The 18940-nt window shown below is 39.6% G+C and overlaps 2 protein-coding genes across 6 annotated transcripts; both read right to left on the reverse strand.

The window, feature by feature from the left end:
• Positions 1–201: 201 nt before the first annotated feature.
• LOC134447715 (troponin I, fast skeletal muscle-like) lies at positions 202–15884 on the reverse strand. 5 transcript variants are annotated; one of them, XM_063197324.1, is made up of 9 exons: positions 11057–11976; positions 7770–7962; positions 6697–6726; positions 6406–6442; positions 6141–6269; positions 1860–1949; positions 1578–1754; positions 1317–1401; positions 202–414 (listed from the first exon to the last, which is right to left on the reverse strand). In XM_063197324.1, the coding sequence occupies exons 3-8, from the start codon at positions 6702–6704 to the stop codon at positions 1330–1332; spliced, it is 513 nt and encodes a 170-aa protein (XP_063053394.1). In that variant the 5' UTR covers positions 6705–6726; positions 7770–7962; positions 11057–11976; the 3' UTR covers positions 202–414; positions 1317–1329. The 5 variants fall into 5 exon arrangements, with proteins under 5 accessions (XP_063053394.1, XP_063053395.1, XP_063053397.1 ...); XM_063197325.1 differs by having other exon boundaries at positions 7770–8702; XM_063197327.1 differs by lacking the exon at positions 11057–11976 and adding an exon at positions 8583–9317.
• On the reverse strand, positions 12210–15951 carry LOC134447714 (troponin I, fast skeletal muscle-like). The gene is made up of 7 exons (XM_063197322.1): positions 15862–15951; positions 14576–14605; positions 14279–14315; positions 13734–13862; positions 13531–13620; positions 12413–12589; positions 12210–12282 (listed from the first exon to the last, which is right to left on the reverse strand). Exons 2-7 carry the CDS (start codon positions 14581–14583, stop codon positions 12211–12213), a joined length of 513 nt encoding a protein of 170 aa, XP_063053392.1. The 5' UTR covers positions 14584–14605; positions 15862–15951; the 3' UTR covers position 12210.
• Between the last annotated feature and the right edge of the window lie 2989 nt (positions 15952–18940).

Below are 18940 nucleotides of genomic sequence, written 5' to 3' on the forward strand. Positions count from 1 at the left end.
TGTGTGTGTGTGTGTCCATGTCACAAAGAGACAGACAGGGACAAGGAAAGCAAGAGAAAGAAATGGGGGAGGGGGTGAAGCGTAGGGGGTACAGGGTGGAAGAGAGCCTGTCTGAACTCTGTTGACGTCTGGTGGATGTAAGGACATAAAGATGTCATTGGCGATCCATGCATTGAAAAAAATCCAGAATAGAAAGTTATCTTAAAAGCGACCTTTTAATGACTTGACTTGACTACATCTGTTGCTTTGTACATTTGTACAACAAAATGCATGTTTCAAAAGGAAAAAAAGAATGTTGCAACAAAAATAAAAGGAGAAAAAAAAAGCCTCTCGTCCCAACACATCTGTGTTCTGCTATCCATCCGTTGTGTTCTACCATCCAACTGTTCTGGTGGAAATCCCCTGGATCTTGAGCTGTGGAACAGTGCACAAAGACATAGTTGAAAGATATTTGACGTTACTTTTCAGGACGACACATATTGATGAACATACAGTATACAGTCAAGTGTACACCAATAATGGGTGCAAAAAGTAACATTTTTAGAACAATATTTCAATAAATATAAGTGGATTCCAAAATATCCAAGTGAGCAAGTTTAATAAAACATCGGTGAAGGTTACCACAAAAGAGTAAGTTGAATTAAATCACTTAAAAGACATGTTTTTTATTTTTCTGAAATTACGGTGGTGCAAAAGTGAAAGCACCCCATTCAAAGTCTCATGGAAGAGCTATGTTTTAATAATTGGACCATCATTCAATGAGTCTTAGGAGAGCTTAAGGACTCATTATAGTTTCTATCAAACAGTTAGCTATAAAACAATATTTTGTAGGGTAAACTCCTTCCCATTCCCTGCAGTAAGCAATGATAGCACAAGGAAGAGAAAGGACAAAAGACCTGAGAAATTAAGGAAAAACATTTTACATCAGAAAGGTTGATGATATTAGAGGACCTTCATGCTTTACTTGTCAGCCAAAACACTGTATCTAATGTGGTCCAAAACTTTAGGACAGATGGTCCTGGACATTGTTCCCTTTTCCAACTTGACGATGACCCTAAAAACACACCTATGGCCAATGTAACTTTTTAAAAAATCTAGGAAACTGGGTACAGTCCTTGGAGCAATATGGGGTTAGATGCCCGACTCAAAGGCACCTCAGCCATGGGTGGAGGTGTAGGGAGAGGTAAGGATTCGAACCTGGGGATTTGAACCTGCAACTCTTAAGAACACCTAACTATTAGGCCACATCTGCTCATGTTGATTGAGGAGACATTTATGGGACTATGCATGATGGCTTGATGTGAATATCAACTCACCACTTCACTTTGTTTACGCCTCAGCGCCCTCAAACATCTTGTTCCTGTCCTTTTTGTCCTCAATATTCGCACGCCAGTCACCAGCCTGTAAAGTGAGGAGAGTTGAGCACAATGTAGAAAATCAGACCAATCCCGTCTTCATAAGCACATGTCTGCATGCAAACATGACTTTGTTTGAGTGTACTTCTTTTCTGATTAATGCCTTCTTATTCTATAGAAAACTGTGGATAATAAACATATTTGGTCTCTGACAACACTCACCTCCTCAACCTTGACCTCCTTCTTGACCTGCTTCAGGTTGCTCCTCAGATCCATAGTGACCTTGTGCTTGGAGCCCAGCAGAGCCTGAAGCATCTGGTCAGCAGACATACGCACTTTCTTCAGAGCTGGCTTCTTCATACCCTTCAATTCTGTTACGTTGATCTTAAGGTCGTCAACCTAGGGAGAGAATACAAACACTGACCTATTAGCCACTCCCACACAAATGGCTTTAATAATACATGATTAATAATAACAAATAATAAAACATGTCACCAATCTTACCGCTTTTTGTCCCTTGGTGACTGTGGCATCAACATCGTATCTCTCTTCATCAACTTTGTCGATCTTTGAATGAAGTTCTTTGCAGAGTTTCTGTGGAATGTTGTTTATGCCACAAAATGATACAAATTGTCAGCCATAGGCTTCAAATAGGAAATCAAAAAACATTTTCACAACACACTGAAACCAAAACCCGAATTATACAGTGTGTTTCAAATCGGACAGCAATGTGTGGTTCTAGCACAGAGGTACAATATAATTCACCAAACTACAATTTCTATGAGAATGAAACTATGGCCACAAATAGTAACAACTAGAAATGTCATGTTTGTGTCATGATGTGGTGCAATCCATGCAGATTTATACAATGGTGTGTTCAGAGAATCGTCAAGAATGAACCAAATTATACCTGTATGTGTCTCTTTTATAAGTACTATGTCATCTGATTAGCGTTGGTGTGTTTAGTTCACCTGCCATTGTGGGACTGCCAAATGTTTGATTTGTGATCTGTGATTGGTCATGCCACAGGCCCTTCTGTAATTTACAAATTCACTTACTGGAGCTTGATTGCCGCTGCATACTGCTAACATTGTAAAATGTATTGTTATTAACAATTTGATGATTGGCAGCATGCCTTTCATCACATCATTGTTTTACCACTGGATAATTTTAAATGGCACAGCTATCCAATCTAGCAAAGCGCATTTAAATGGAATTACAGAATTGTCTGTGGTTTGCACATATCTGTGTGGATTTGTTTCACTTTTATTTTGTCTGCTTTTTACAATAGAGAAATATGATAAGTACTTTTTTTTCAATACTAAGATAAGAGATCTAAGGTGTGTACAAGTGTCCAAAAATGTCCAGACTGGCTATTTTTAAATCAATTTCGGGAAAAGATATTTACAGCTTAACTTAGTTATTTAAGAGCATGTGATGTATTTAAAAAGAAAAGAAGGTTATGTCACAAATATTTACTGGAATGAAGGCTACTGTATGATTTAACCACTCTACAAGCTAGCTAGGTGGTTGCTATAAACTGCTATGAAAAATGGAAAGCAAATATGCTTTATCCTTGTTATGTCCTGCATATTTCTATATGGTTATGTCCTACATGTTTTTATGTCTCCATCTTTTATGCTTTGCTGTCTGTGGATATGTTGTCTTTGTGACTTGTTTGTTTCTGTCTGTACTGTGAGTCCTATGGAGTGCGATTTGCGTTTTTTTGCTGCTCTTTTGGCTAGGTCCCACTTGAAAAAGAGGCAACTGCCTCAATGTGTTTTTACCCTAGTAAAATAAAGGAGAAATAAAAAATATAATTGTCAACTGAACGTGGCACATAACACTCAGAATAACAACCTGAGTCAGTTAGGCCTATGTATTATTATTTCCTATGTAGTGTGCGTTAAGAGGTAAGGTGGTCAACCTTGCCCTCTGACAATGCATACTTTCTGGCTTTGAGGTCACTGTTCATTCTACTCGCAATGTATCTTTGATTAAATGTAGTGAGTGGAATGAAATGAATTTGATCACCATAAAGAACTTGAACAATCACATATGGCCATATACCATAGCACTTTAAATGTCTGTATGAGCACTGTCTATGTCCATACTGTCTTAAGTCCATGTATAAGTACTGTCTATGTCTATACTGTCTATGTCCTTACCTAGATTAGTCTATGTCTAATGGGAAAGCAAGACATGTAATTTCAAATTCTTTGTATGACCAGTGCATGTAAAGAAATTGACAATAAAACCTACTTGACTTGACCTCATGTGGACTGTTTTTACTGGTTGGCTACGAAAGTATTTCTTCAGTGCCTGTCGAATACCATGATATCCGCCATGAAAAAAGTTGGAAAACTATGAAGTCTGCGATACCGGCGCTGATATGCGCACTATACTATATATTACATTTTACACATTGAATGTTTTGATGTGCTTATGGCCACGCAAGTATGGCTTTAGTGCCGGTTGATAGCTGTGCATTATGCACATCAAATTAGGCAATACGGCTCTGCACAGTGCCAGAGCCGTATATAAAGAGAGTCTGGCCAACTATGGGTTTGAACGTTCGAGCTATCCCGCTATTTTGATTGGTTCTGGGCTGGTCACATGTTTTATGGACGCCATTTTCGTTCCCCACGCTCCCATTAATGAGCATCATCAGATATAAAAAATAACGCTTTAATATAATATTATTACATTACTATTATGACAAACTGTTGTGCATATGGCTGTAGTGCAGGACCGCGTCAGGAGAAAAAAACAGCATTGTTTAACTCGTGACAGAAACGGAGGATTTGGGACATACATGGATATAAACTCCCCTTTATGGAATATAAAGGTCAGAATTAATAACCTGAAAACAGCAGATTTCTCCGTGTTTTGTGAGGTAAATGTATTTTCCCCCTTCGACTTTTGTTAACAATTACTTTTGAAAGAAATAGCCATGATGATGGCATGCTCTCAAAAACTCCTGTCCGCAATTTGAAAACGAATTAAATTAGGTTTCTGTCATAACTTGAAATTAGCTTGTAAATCTTAATTGCCACCAGTAAGTATGCTCTACTGTGAAAACATAACTTTGCCCACCAAGTTATTATTTCTGTCGCGCTAGTAAGGTCCTTTCCCCCTGCGATTTAAACTCACGTCCAGTCTCATCCTATGAATATCCAGACTCATCCTACGAGCATCCAGACTCATCCTACAGTTCTACTGTCTGTAATCGCGTTATGCACTGCTGAGCACATCGTTATTTTTAAACTACTAAATCTCGACACAACGTGAAACTTTGGCGCAAGTATCACCAGGGTCCCTGTACATGAAGTTGACCATTGTTGTGAATATTATTTCTGTACAGTACTTAAATATCTACTTTGACGTTGGCCCTACCTAGGCAACAACAACACGGAGGTAACGCTTGAATGCACTGCTGAGCACATCAAAACTATGCTGACAAAACCCTGTTTTAAGCAAATCCCTTCTCTACGAACAAACTTGTTAACGTTTGTTTTCATATGTTGGGATCTTGATAATACTACAACAAAAGTTTGATGGTCAATGAAGCCTTATTTGTATTTTAAATCCAGCGATTTTGACGGTATGCTGTCCATAGGGTTACACTGTAGAATCCTCGCCGTGGGGAGCGAAAATGGCGTCCATGATTCGAGTTAGCCAGACTCTCTTTATATATGGCTCTGCACAGTGCCAAACCACTGCTCCACCTTGTGGCAGTCCGTGAGGTAGCAGCGAACAAACTAACAAATCAACTAACCAACACACAAACTTAGATGATCACATAATCTTTTTGGCAGAGACAATAATAATAATTAGAAAAGCACTCGCTTGCAGAGTGCAGACCTCTGCCAAGGCAGCTCAGATATTGTGTGATTTTCATCGACTTTCCGATCATACCGTACCGAGATTCTGGTCTGACCAAGAAGAAAACGAATAACGTTTCCAAATGGCATGGTTAACCCACCTCCCTCAGTTTGCAACTGGTCGATGCAAGAAAACGCTGCTCTGAAATTTAAATCAAACACTTGCTTAGTCCCAATACAGCTCTACTTAAATCATGTCACTGCCTTGAACATGCCTCTACCCAGGACTGTTGGAGATGCTCCAACTTCACGACAAAGTGGGTAGAGGTCCCCAGCCCGACGGAGCTCAGATGTGCTTGAACAAGCTCTTTGCCTGAATAATGTTGAGGAGCCGAAGGTGTTGCGTCATTAGGAGGGCAGAGCCTGGGTAGCTCAGATTAATTACCCCAAGGAGAATCTTGAGCTTGAGACATTTTGCATCCCAACATATTGACAAAACATTGCGTTCATGCTCTGGCAAAATGAAAAAATAACAAACCCTTGAGAAAACAAAATAACTTAGTAAAAATAATTTTATCACCCCAATTAAAAAACACGCAGCTCAAAGTGACATGAATAATAAAAAAAACATGGCACCTAAATTCTATCAGTAAGAAGCATGGGTAAGGAAATACTCCTGATCACGAGTCATGTCTCTTCCAGGGTGTCTCATTTTACAACAGAATAAAAATAGGCTTCTCCCATATTGGCCTCAGTAATTCCTTCACACGGAAGAATGTCACCCAGGATTCAAATTAATTACTACAGTTAAGGTCCCAATGGTTCCATATATGAGTTTTGATGTGAAAAATTATTTTCTAAAATGCCTCAAGTGTTTCTATTGTGATTTTCTTCAGTTAATATCAGTTAAATCAGTGCTCTGATGTTTGAATTTGGTAGGCAAGGCTCTGGCCAGGCTCACCTGAAGCTCCTCCAGGCCATCGGGCATGCTGAGGGCTGGGCAGTGTTCATTCATGTAGGCCTCCTTGGCTGCTACAAGGTCAGCTACCTCCTGATCCAGGCGCGTAGCCGCAATTGCGAGCATCACACTCTAAATAGGTCAGAGAGAGAGAGAGAGAGAGAGAGAGAGAGAGAGAGAGATTGGCCTCAGAAAATGTGACATTATGCCATTGTTTTGAAGACAGTTGGTGAGTCTGGTGAGAGGCTCCACTGAAGAGAAGATTTACCTTCAGGTGATGCTTGCGGCTCGATGTCATCTTCTTCCTGAGGAACAATGTGCAACATTCAGAGGTCAACTCACTGTAAAACTGATGGGTAACAACGCGTTTTGCTTGTGCTTCGTCGACGAAGCACAAGCGAAGCGTGTTGTTCACCAAAATAAAAATGTATTCAATATCACATATAAGTCCATCAGTGTGCGGTGATTCATCTTTTTCTCTCTGGATTACTTTTTGGCTGCACTTCACCAGCACCTGGAAATTGTTGATACATAGGAGTTTTACACTTTGAATACTTACTCAGACATGTTGGCTTTTTGTGGTGTTCTCCTAATCAACAACAGAAAAATCAATATCAACTGTTAACTCCTCTGCTTCACACTCCAAACAAACAACACTCAGAATCTGAATGCTTTTAAAAATGCCAATGAGTAAGACCACAGAGGAAGCACCAATGAAAACAATATAAAATGCTCTTTCATCTCACGTCAACTCCAGCCATGACATGAATCTCTTAAACATCCTTTACACATCCCATACGCATGAACGGTGAGACGTGTTTCATGTACGTTACGCCCTTTTTGTGGGGAAAACATTGAGGGTAAATCCAATGCAAGTCAGTTGGAGGTGTTGGGAAAGAATAAACTTAAGATAAGGACCTGTAGACAATCGTTGTTCACGTTCAACAGGCCGAAAACGTGTTGTGTTGCCGGCTGTTCAAATAATATAGCCGGAGCATGGACTGTGTTCTTTTAGGCTAGCTGATGCAGCATGTAAGGTAGCCTCTAACCGCAGCAGGGGTCGCCGGCGACCATATTCACTTGCTGAAAATGCTTAACTACATTATAACAACTTTGGTATGACATTACAGAGAGCCATAGTTCTGCGCTAATGGGTTAAAGGGGCTCCAGGTAGGATTAAAATTTAAATTAGTCCGCTGTCAGAAAAGCCCATATGCAACTTTTGGCAGCGCTGTCCGAGGGAGTGTCGTGGGAAACACTTATCATTTGAAAACATTGCTTTACATACCGTATTCAGATATGTATCAAAAGCTGGCATTCCGGGATGAAAAAAAAGTCTCACAGCAAGTTTATTTGAACAGCATTGTTTCATTCCGGTAAAGATTTTGACACAAGCATGCCATGGACACCGCGCAAATGACGTCATCCTACCTCTTTAATGAGACATTCGGTTTGATTTCCCCCATAAAGGGGCATAACACACATTTAAGAGCAAAGTGCCCGGATGGCTGTTCATGCGTATCGTCATTCATTCCTTTTCTCTCTTGTTATCGGGTCCACTTTGATACAGCACAATGTATCGAAGGAAGGATCCTAACAAACAGCATGGCACAAAGGAAAAAAATGTCTCACCTGATGAGAAACTTGGGCAAGAATCGCTGGGTGGTGGGGAAGGTGCAAGGGCAGAGGCGGGCAACACTGGCATCGAGGCAATATTCAGATCATATTTATAAGGCTGCCAGAATCTGACACCAAAAGTGTCCTTTGCTCTTTATGGTAACGCCCCTCCTGCCAGCACCCACATAAGGCAGATGTAGCATATATGCTGAAAATAGACAGAAAAATATAAATATTTCCAGATCCCTGTTTAACAAACTCACTCAAAGTTATGCATTGTTGACCTGAGGAACAATTATGATATTTTAGAAGTGATAAGACATTCCACATTCCTGGACTGACAACAAAATAAACCATCCTGCAATAGGGGGCAGAACAAGGAGCAGTTTCCACATAGCCTGCTATTTTAAAAGCCTGCTATTTTTTCTCCTGTTTAGGTGTAAATGCAACATGTGGATAAAAGTAAATACTCTATTGTAACAATTGCGTTTTAGTCCCCTAAATAGCATATTTTTAAAGCCTGCTTTTTTATATCTGGATTTTAAAAACCTGCTACGTGGAAACGGAAGGCCAAAACCAATGTAACCAGGAGAAAAAAATATCCACATTTAAAAATATCCTGCTACGTGGAAACAGCTCCCAAGAGAGACAAGAAGAATCTCAAACAGAGGTAGAAGATTCTCATATGCATACTTCTAATTATTTCACCAATCTCTTTCAATATGATTATGCTTCTTGCATCTGGGATTAATATTATATAGACTACATAGATAGAGGAGCAACTCCTCACTGTCAAGTATCCCTGATATAACTCCACCAGCAACTTACTGTTTTCTTTCAGACACAGACAGCATTATAAATTGTGTCATGGTCCTAGTCATTGCAGGGTTCCACCGGGTCCCAATTGCCATTGTTGATCTCTGCCACGGTTTCCCTTTCTAGGTGCCGCTGTTGAGTGGGGAAACCTGATTACTGATCAGGAGCAGGTGGAGCCCCCCCTTTAAAAGCATTCTGTTTCTCTATGCCTCTCTCAGTCTGCCAGTGAGAGCCATCCAGGTCCCATATTACTATTGACATATAAACTAACCTCAAGTGTGGCCTGTTTGACCTTTTGCCAAAACACATTAATGCATACTGTAGTGCCCCCTAGAGACCAATTTGCACAAAATTGCTTTAAGGGTAGTAGACAGGGAGGTTTTATGGGTATGACCGGCTGTGGTAGTAGAGATCTTGAGCACTAAATAGACCCAGTCGGCACCTCTAGCCTGGCCATAAAACCGTTTCCCCTCCAAATGTGCCACCCGCTGGTCTTGCGGTGCCAATCACTGCCAGTCATTAGGCATATTGATTAGCCACTACATAGAGCGGGTGGAGCAAAGGTGGGGGAAAAAAAAGTCGTTTCATGGGAAGGCCAAGAGTTGCCGAATGGGTCTTGTGATATGAGCATGCATTGTCGAGATATGACCTAACTTCCTGCTTGGTGTCTTCGCCTTCAAATTTGATTGGCAGCCAGGGCTGGACTGGCCATCTGGCAAAGCGGCAATTTCCCGGTGGGCCTCGCACCCTCTTGGGCCCCTATTTTCCCCAATTTTTTTTTTTTTAACATTTCTGAAAATAGGGGCCCAGGAGGGTGCAGGGCCCACCGGTGAGTCAATTCTGCACCGCTAATTATGAGGGGCCCCTTTAAGTCTGAAGATGGCTTAAGACGAATTAAGCTTTCAGAAAATCGATCAGAAAATAATAGTAAATGTTGTTTTAAAATCATTGTTTGCAGTTCTGTAGAACCACTTCAATACGTTCTTCCACATCATGGTGATATTATTCAATTCCATCCTATATTTTTTATTATTATTACTCAATTGAAATGATGTCTGTCCTTAGGGCAGCATTTTTTACAGTGTGTGGGCAGGTGCAATGAAAAATTATAAATTACACTGAAATCTTTCAAACAACTGCACATTTGTGTAACAGGCCCCTAGGCCAGTGTTTCCCAACCAGGGGTACGTGTACCACTAGGGGTACGCGAGCACACCTCAGGGGGTACGCGGAAAAATGTGATAATGACAATTGAATAGATACTGGGATAAAGGAATATATAGAGAGCATGAGATAGGGGGTACTCATGGTACAACAAAAAGGCTTAGGGGGTACGCGAGTCAAAAAAGGTTGGGAAACACTGCCCTAGGTCATTGCCTGGATTTCATGGAATATTTCATGTAGTTAGGAAATGGATCGCACTCTCTTTCTTGTTTTCTTTATCAGTCCCTGCAATGTTAAAATAAAAAGAAAACAACAAGAAAGAAGAAACACCGAGTATGATCCATTTCCTAACTACTAGATTACTTCAGAGACGCACCAGCAAGACGGGAGAGTGTGGTGTGTGGAAGATAACCTTATGGAATATTTCATGAAAATATACCGGTAATTGATTTTCAACAGAATTAGCACTTATAAAAGTTTCATAGCTTGAACATGTTTTGCCAAACTTTGAAGAATCAGTGATATACAAGATAACCACAGCAATAAAATTATGCATCTTTTATGGGCTATTTTCAAATTCAATCTGATACACACAGGGTGGCAAAAATGGAAATACAACATCCAAAACATTAGTCAATTAAAATGTCGTTGTATGACATTACCAGGAGCACAGTGACTATTGAGTGAAAGCTAGAAATAGATCCTCCAATTTCAGTTATGTTCAGTGTTTTACATAATTACATATATCAGTAATACAGTACAACTTATTATAGTACTCATCATATTATATAGCCAAAACAGTATTTCTACTGTACCTCCTGTAGTAAAAAAAAAAGTTAATTAAAAAAAGATGCTTCCTACTTGAATCATCTTGAAAGTTAGCATTATATGGACATACATTTCTTTACAAAGACATGCAGTGTTAATTGGGTATATTGCATGTTACCTAAAACATAAAAGTCTATGTATTTTCTGTAGAATTTTGAAACCTAGTATTCTTTGATTGAATCAATGTACCTTTTGAAGTGAAAATATTATAAGTGTTATTCTTTGGCGGAAGTAATTAAAGTTGAGCTTGACGTCTAGTGTTTTGGTAAAGTTAGTGTGTGTAGAAAAAGATAAATTCTACTTTGAGGAGGTAGTAACAGTATGTGTTTTTGAGAAGAAATCATTTGGTCAATTGTGTTTTGTAGTTGTTAGACTGTGCTAAGAGTTTAGAAAAAGTATTCAAAGTATGGGCAAGCGGTTGTTAATAACGATTCCGATTGAAAGCAAAACATTGGATTGGGCTAGCAGTGGTGTTGGGATTCTTGGAAGTGTACCTGCAATACTGCCAAAGGACAGGAGGGGGAGCATTTCTTAATGTGGCTCTCTGGCTCACACATTCCATCTCCTCTCTTCTGCATAGCTGTCCTCTTTCACCTCGTTCCTAAGCACATAAGACAGAGACACACATTTTCACATTTTTCATTCAGAAAATTAAATGCTTGAATTTTAATTTATTTTTACCATAAAAAGCACAGAAACTGAACTCACCATGTCACCAGGTCAACTCTACTTGCTTTCAATATGTGCTAACTTTTCACTTGCCCTGCATACATGTATGACTAAATAAGATCTCTATTATATAATAGAGATGGCTCTATTATACCTAAACAAGATCAACTTAAATCTGTTCCTTGGCAACCCTTCCAGCAAGATTGACAAGGAGATGAGATATTGGGTGCATCTTTCACTTCCAAGTGTGACTAATAAAGAGTATCCAATCACTGGGTGTGACTAATGAGGCTGATACACTTGGAAGTGCACTGCACTAGGTTTTGAGAAAGACCCAGAGACAGACAGGGACAAGGAGAGCAAGAGAAATATATGGGGGAGGGGGTTAAGCGTAGGGGGTACAGGGTGGAAGAGAGCCTGTCTGAACTCTGTTGACGTCTGGTGGTGGACAGACCCTTTGTCTACTGATAAGATTTAAGGACATAAGGATGTCACTGGCGATCCATGCACTGAAAAAAATCCAGAAAAGAAAGTTATCTTAAAAGTCACCTTTTAATGACTTGACGTGACTACATCTGTTACTTTGTACATTTGTACAACAAAATGCATGTTTCAAAAGGAAAAAAAGAATGTTGCAACAAAAATAAAGGAGAAAAAAAGCCCCTCGTCCCAACACATCCACGTTCTGCTATCCATCCGTTGTGTTCTACCATCCAACTGTTCTGGTGGAAATCCCCTGCATCTTGAGCTGTGGAACAGTGTACAAAGGCAGATAGTTGAAAGATATTTGACTTGAATTACTTTCAGAACATCACACATAGATGAACATACAGTATACAGTACAGTGTACACCAATAATGAGTGCACATTTCCATTGCCCCTAACTATTAGGCCACAGCTGCTTATGTCGATTGAGGCAACATTTATGAGACTATGCATGATGGCTTGATGTGAATATCAACTCACCACTTCACTGCGTTTACGCCTCAGCGCCCTCAAACTTCTTCTTCCTGTCCTTATTGTCCTCAATGTTCGCACGCCAGTCACCAGCCTGTAAAGTGAGGAGAGTCGAGCACAATGTTTTTTGAGTGTACTTCTTTTCTGATTAATGCCTTCTTATTCTAAAACAGAAAACTGTGGATAATAAACGTCTTTGGTCTCTGACAACACTGAATACTCACCTCCTCAACCTTGACCTCCTTCTTGACCTGCTTCAGGTTGCTCCTCAGATCCATAGTGACCTTGTGTTTGGAGCCCAGCAGAGCCTGAAGCATCTGATCGGCGGACATACGCACTTTCTTCAGAGCTGGCTTCTTCATACCCTTCAAATCTGTTACGCTGATTCTAAGGTCGTCAACCTAGGGAGAGAATACAAGCATTGAATTATTTGCCAATCCCACACAAATGGCTTTAAAGGAGCACTTCGGCCAATTTCAATATGCTGTTGTATTGCTCACGCTAACCTTGACTTGTTAGTACCCGGTGATGCTGCATTTTTTGGCTCAGCCGTTTCCGAGATCTGAGCTATTCTAATGGGGGCAGATTTTAGTAGTAGAGTAGAGTAGAGAAACTTTATTGATCCCCAGGGGGAAATTCAGGTGTCAAGTAGCTACATAAAAACAAACACAGACACACAGACACACACACATATGAAGAGGTTCCAGATCTGGGCCAGCTCTGGCATCTCAGGCAGTCCAATCCCCAATAATGATGTCCTTCTTAGTGTCCTTCTGTATACTGTTAAACAGTTGAATGGCCCAAGGGACAAAGGACCTCCTTAGCCTGTCTGTCCTGCAGGTGAAAGCACGGAGTCTGTGACTGAACAGACTCAGTTGGTTAGTGAAGGTGGCGTTAAGGGGGTGATGCTGATTGTCCATAATAGAGTCCAGTCTGCTCAGTGTTCTGCTCTCAGCTGTTGAGGTGAGTGACTGCAGCTCCATGCCCACCACTGACCCCGCCTTCCTTTTGTTTACATTTGAAGATTTCTTAACATAGGCCTACTCCGAATATTTTCCCAAAAGGTATCGCTGTTTGCTAGTTGTCTGCTGATGTTGCATAACCTTTTGGATGTTTTTGGGAATAAATAAAGGTGGTTTTTTTTCAAATGTAAACAAACACCTGCCCCATTACAATGACCAGGATCTTGGAAAAGGCTGAACAAAAAAAAAACAAAAAAACTCAGGTACTGACAAGTCCAGGATAGTGTGAGCATTACACAACTGCATGTTCAAATTGGCTGGAGTTATCCTTTAATAATAAATAATAAATAATAAATAATAAAACATGTCACCAATCTTACCGCTTTTTGTCCCTTGGTGACCGTTGAATCAACATCGTATCTCTCCTCATCAACTTTGTCGATCTTTGCATGAAGATCTTTGCAGAGTTTCTGTGGAATGTTGTATTTGTCACAAAATGATACAAAGTGTCTGCCATTGCATTTTGGAAAAGAGCTCTTCGTGTGGCATTCTTGGTCAGCGTGCCACTGACTCACTGGCTCACCTGAAGCTCCTCCATGCCACTGGGCATGCTAAGAGGTGGGCAGTGCTCATTCATGTAGGCCTCCTTGGATGCTATAAGGTCAGCTGCCTCCTGATCCAGACGCTGGGCCGCAATTGCAAGCATCAAACTCTAGAGTTCAGAGAGAGAGAGAGAGAGAGCAAAAGAGAAACAGAGAGACTTTGACTTTTAAAATCCCTTCACTGAACCATTGCATGGTCTCTATGTCCACAAAAATGGTCAACAATCCCCCAAACCCACACCCACCCACCCTAACCCATTAAAATCAACCCATTACCAATGGAAAACCAGCCCGCCACCCGTACTGACAAACCATACCCCCTTGTCCCACATCACTTCTTTGCAAATGTATCAGAGAGAGATAAAAAGAGAGAGAGAGAGAGAGAGACAGAGACAGAGAGAGAGAGAGAGAGAGAGAGAGAGAGAGAGAGAGAGAGATTGGCCACAGAAAATGTGATATTATGCCAATGTTTTGAGGACAACTGTTGGTGAGTCTGGTAAGAGGCTTCATTGAAGAGAAGATTTACCTTCAGATCACGCCTGCGGCTCGATGTCATCTTCTTGCTGAGGAACAACGTGCAACGTTCAGAGGTTAACTCACTGTAAAACTGATAGGGCAAAAACGTGTTTCGCTTGTGCTTAATCGACGAAGCACATACTGTAGAAAGCTTGTTGTTCACCAAAATAAAAATATATCCAATATCATATCTAAGACCACCAGTGTGCGGTGATTCATCTTTTTCTCTCTGGATTACTTCTTGGCTGCACTTCACCAGCACCTGAAAAATGTCTGTGCATAGGAGTTTTACACTTTGAGTACTTACTCAGACATGTTGGCTTTTTGTGGTGTTCTCCTAATCAATGAAGGAAAAAAAATGTCAAATGTTAATTGCTCAGAAAAACTGCAAAGACATGTACATTCTTATTTGAATGTCAGATTTCACAGAGTTCATACACCATATTTGACTGCATAGTGCAGATACTCATCTTTAATAGTGAAATGTTTAGGTCCATCTCCCTTAAATAAGTAATGTATAACAGCTTACACATATTCAGCACAAGGTACTGTACACACAACATATTTAATTCTAAATATGTTTGAGCTTTCTGTGTGGAGCTTCAAATATTACTGTACATTAGGTGTCATGTATATGTATTGTTTGTATATTGTATGTATATTGTCCTAACACATATTGATGCATGTGTGTATCTATGCACTAGTGTGTGTGTGTGTGTGTGTGTGTGTGTGTGTGTGTGTGTGTGTGTGTGTGTGTGTGTGTGTGTGTGTGTGTGTGTGTGTGTGTGTGTGTGTGTGAGTGTGTTGGGGAGGGGGGTGGTGGGTTCTATTAACTTTGTTACGACTCAGCAATAAACCGTTTGACCGTTTGTGTGTGTGTGAGTGTGTGTGTGTGTGTGCTAATGAGCTAATGAGTTGTCCTCAAACCTGACACTGCGTGTGCGCAATAATCTTTGGATATGAGCCAGGAGGAACGGCCCCCGTCTCAAATGACCAAGCCAAGTCTCACAGGTAAGACTGGGCACACTGCTGCATGTCTTAGCATGCCTCTGACATCTTTGTATTACATATCTTAAGCTTTAACATGTATGCTGCAATCATCTTCACAACTACTTTCTTGTAAAATATATCAATATTCATATATCTATATCCAATATATCTCAAAATAACATAACTTAAGATGTATTAAATGGTTAATCCACATCCTTAACACAATTCAGCCATACGCATGTATTTGTTTCAGTCTATTTAAACCAGACTGTACAGAGAGAAAATCTTTCACATCTTTTAAATGGCATCACTAAAAAGGCAAATGAAAACAAAATGCACTGATTAAGCCTCTTGCTTCATACTCCAAACAAACAACAATCCGCATCTGAATGCTTTCTTTCTAAAAATGCCAATGAGTAAGACCACAGAGGAAGCACTAATGAAAACAATATGAAATGCTATTTCATCTCACGTCAATTCCAGCCATGATGTGAATCTCTTAAACATCCTTTACACATCCCATTGCCATTCATTCCTTTTCTCTCGTGTTATTTCGTCCACTTTGATACGCAATGCAACGAAAAACGAAATAAAATATCTCACCTGATGAGAAACTTGGGCAAGAATCGCTGGGTGGTGAAGGTTCAAGAGCAGAGGCGGGCAACACTGGCAATCAAGGCAATATTCAGGTCATATTTATAAGGCTGGCAGCATGTGACACCTCCTACTGTCCTATCCTCTTTATGGTGATGTCCAGTCTGCCAGCACCCACATATGCTGAAAATAGACAGAAGAAAATCAATATTTCCAGATGTCTAACAACTCACTCAATGTTATGCATAGTTGACCTGAGGGACAATTATGATATATTAGAGTGATAAGAGATCACATTCACAACACAATAATCCATCCTGTAATAGGGAATAGGCAGAATACGAGAGAGAAAAAAGGATCTCAAACAGAGGTGGATGATTCTGATACGCATACTTCTAATAATTTCATCAACCTCTTTCATTTTTTTTAAAAGAAAAACACAATATGATTCTTGCATCTGTGATTAATATTATATAGACTACACAGATAGAGGAGCACCTCCTAACTGTCAATCATCCCTGATATAACTCCACCAGCAACTTACTGTTTTCTTTAAGACACAGCATTATAAATTGTTATTGCTAGATAAGCTAACCTCCTGGACCTTTTGCCAAAACAGATTTTTGCATACTGTAGTGCCCCCTAGAGACCAATTTCCACGGAATTGACCGCTTTGAGGGTAGTAGACTCAGAGGCTTTATGGGTATGACCGGCTGTGGTAGTAGAGGTCTTGAGTACTAATTGGTTGTGATATGAGCATGCGTTGCCGAGATATGAGCTAACTTCCTGCTTGGTGTCTTCGCCTACAAATTTGATTGGCTGCTGTGCACTGATGTTTATGTCAATTGCTTCATAGTCTGATGGCTTGATCCAAAATAAGCTTTTTCATGTGACGTCAGACACCACCAAGTCAATGCGGTTGAAGCACGAAAAACAAACAAATTAACAAATTGAAGAGAAAATAGTAAACTTAAGCAACAGGAGCTTCGGTGATGGTGCAGTATGCAGTAGAGCTAAAGGTTTAAAACTGCGCCCTCAGCAAAGACAATGACCTTGTACATGCCTGAATTTATTGTCTTTAAAAATATCTGACAGTGGTGACGAATATGTGGGACACATTTTGAGCGATCAGAAAATAATAGTAAATATTGTTATAAACTGACTATTTGCAGTTCTGTAGAACCACTTCAATACGTTCTTCCACGTCATGGTGATATTATTCAATTCCATCCGTGATTTTATTATTCTTAGTCAACTGAAATGATGATGTCTGTCCATAGGACAGCATGTTTTACAAGGTGTGGGCAGGTTTACAGCAATGACAAATAACAAATCACACTTACATCTTTCAAACAACTGTACATTTGTGTAACAGACCCCTTGTTCGTTGCCTAGATTTATTTTGTAAATGAAAATGTAATTGATTTTCAACATAATTGGCACTTTTATAGTTGAAACATATTTTTGCCACTCTTTCAAGAGTCAGTGATATACAAGATAACCACAGCAATACAAATATGCATGTTTTATGGGCTATTTTCAAATGCAAAAATAGAAATACAGCATTCAAAACATTAGTCAATTCAAATTTCTTTGTATGACATTACCACGACCACAGTGAACAGACTATTGAATGAAAGATAGAAAACAAATCTTCCAATTTAAGTTAGATTTTGAAATTAGGTGGGGAAAAGGAAAATTGAGAAGAAAGTGATCAAAGATTGAACATGCACATGGTTATGCAACAGCTGGAGAGAACAAGACTGATGTGAAGAATCTCTAGGCCTAACAAAATCTGGTAAAAATCATGTAATTTTACATTACTGTCTAATTCTTAGATATTGATCTAATTCTTAGATATTCACTGTCAAAACATTCATATGAATTGGTGTAAACAGTGTAAGCAAAAGTTTTGAAGTTTACTTAATTGTTTCACATATATTACATATATTAGTAATACAGTACAACTTTAGATGTTCTATCATATTATAGCCTAAACAGTATTTATACTGTACCTTCTGTAGTAAAAAAAAAAGTTAATTAAACAAAGATTTGCTTCCTACTTGAATCCTCTTGAATGTCAACATTGTAGGCCCTATGGATATATACAGTTCTTTACAAAGACATGCAGTGTTAATTGGGTATATTGCATGTTACCTATGTTACCTAAAACATAAAAGTCTATGTAGTTTTTGTAGTATTTTGAAACCTAGTATTCTTTGAATACCTTTTGAAGTGAAAATATTATAAGTGTTATTCTTTGACAGAAGTGATTCCTTTTGAGCTTGACGTCTAGTGTTTTGGTAAAGTTAGTGTGTGTAGAAAAAGATAAATTCTATTTTGAGGGGGTAGTAACAGGATGTGTTTTTGAGAAGAAACCATTTTGTCAATTATGTTTTGTAGATGTCAGACTGTGCTAAGAGTTTAGAACAAGTATTCAAAGTATGGGCAAGTGGTTGTTAATTACGATTACGATTAAAAAAAAAAACGCAATGATGTTTGGATTGGGCTGGCAGTGGTATGGCAGTGAGATTCTTGGGAGTGTAGGCCTACCTTCAATACCGCCAAAGGACAGAGGGGGGAGCATTTCGTCATGTTGCTCTCTGACTCACACGTTTCCATCTCCTCTCTTCTGCAAAGCTGTCCTCTTTCACCTCGTTCCTAAGCATATACGGCAGAGACACACATTTTCACATTTTTCATTCACGAAATTAAATGTTTGAATTTGATTTAATTTTTTACCATAAAAAGCACAGAAACTGAACTCACCATGTCACCAGGTCAACTCTACTTGCTTTCAATATATGTTAACTTCTGGGTAACTTTTCACTTGCCCTGCACAAATGCATGACTAAATAGGAAAGTCTGTGGCTCTATTACAACTTAATTGCAGCTCCATTACAAGTTGATCTGTTCCTCTGCAACCCTTCCAGCAAGAATGTTAAGATGAAAGATCGTGTGCATGCTGCGTGTTTGGGTATCAGTGTGTGTATCAATGTCTATCTTTATATGTACCAACCCCCCCACCCCTCCTGTGTGTGTGTGTGTGTGTGTGTGTGTGTGTGTGTGTGTGTGTGTGTGTGTGTGT

Source organism: Engraulis encrasicolus, chromosome 4 (assembly GCF_034702125.1).
Source record: "Engraulis encrasicolus isolate BLACKSEA-1 chromosome 4, IST_EnEncr_1.0, whole genome shotgun sequence".
Lineage (NCBI taxonomy): Eukaryota > Metazoa > Chordata > Actinopteri > Clupeiformes > Engraulidae > Engraulis > Engraulis encrasicolus.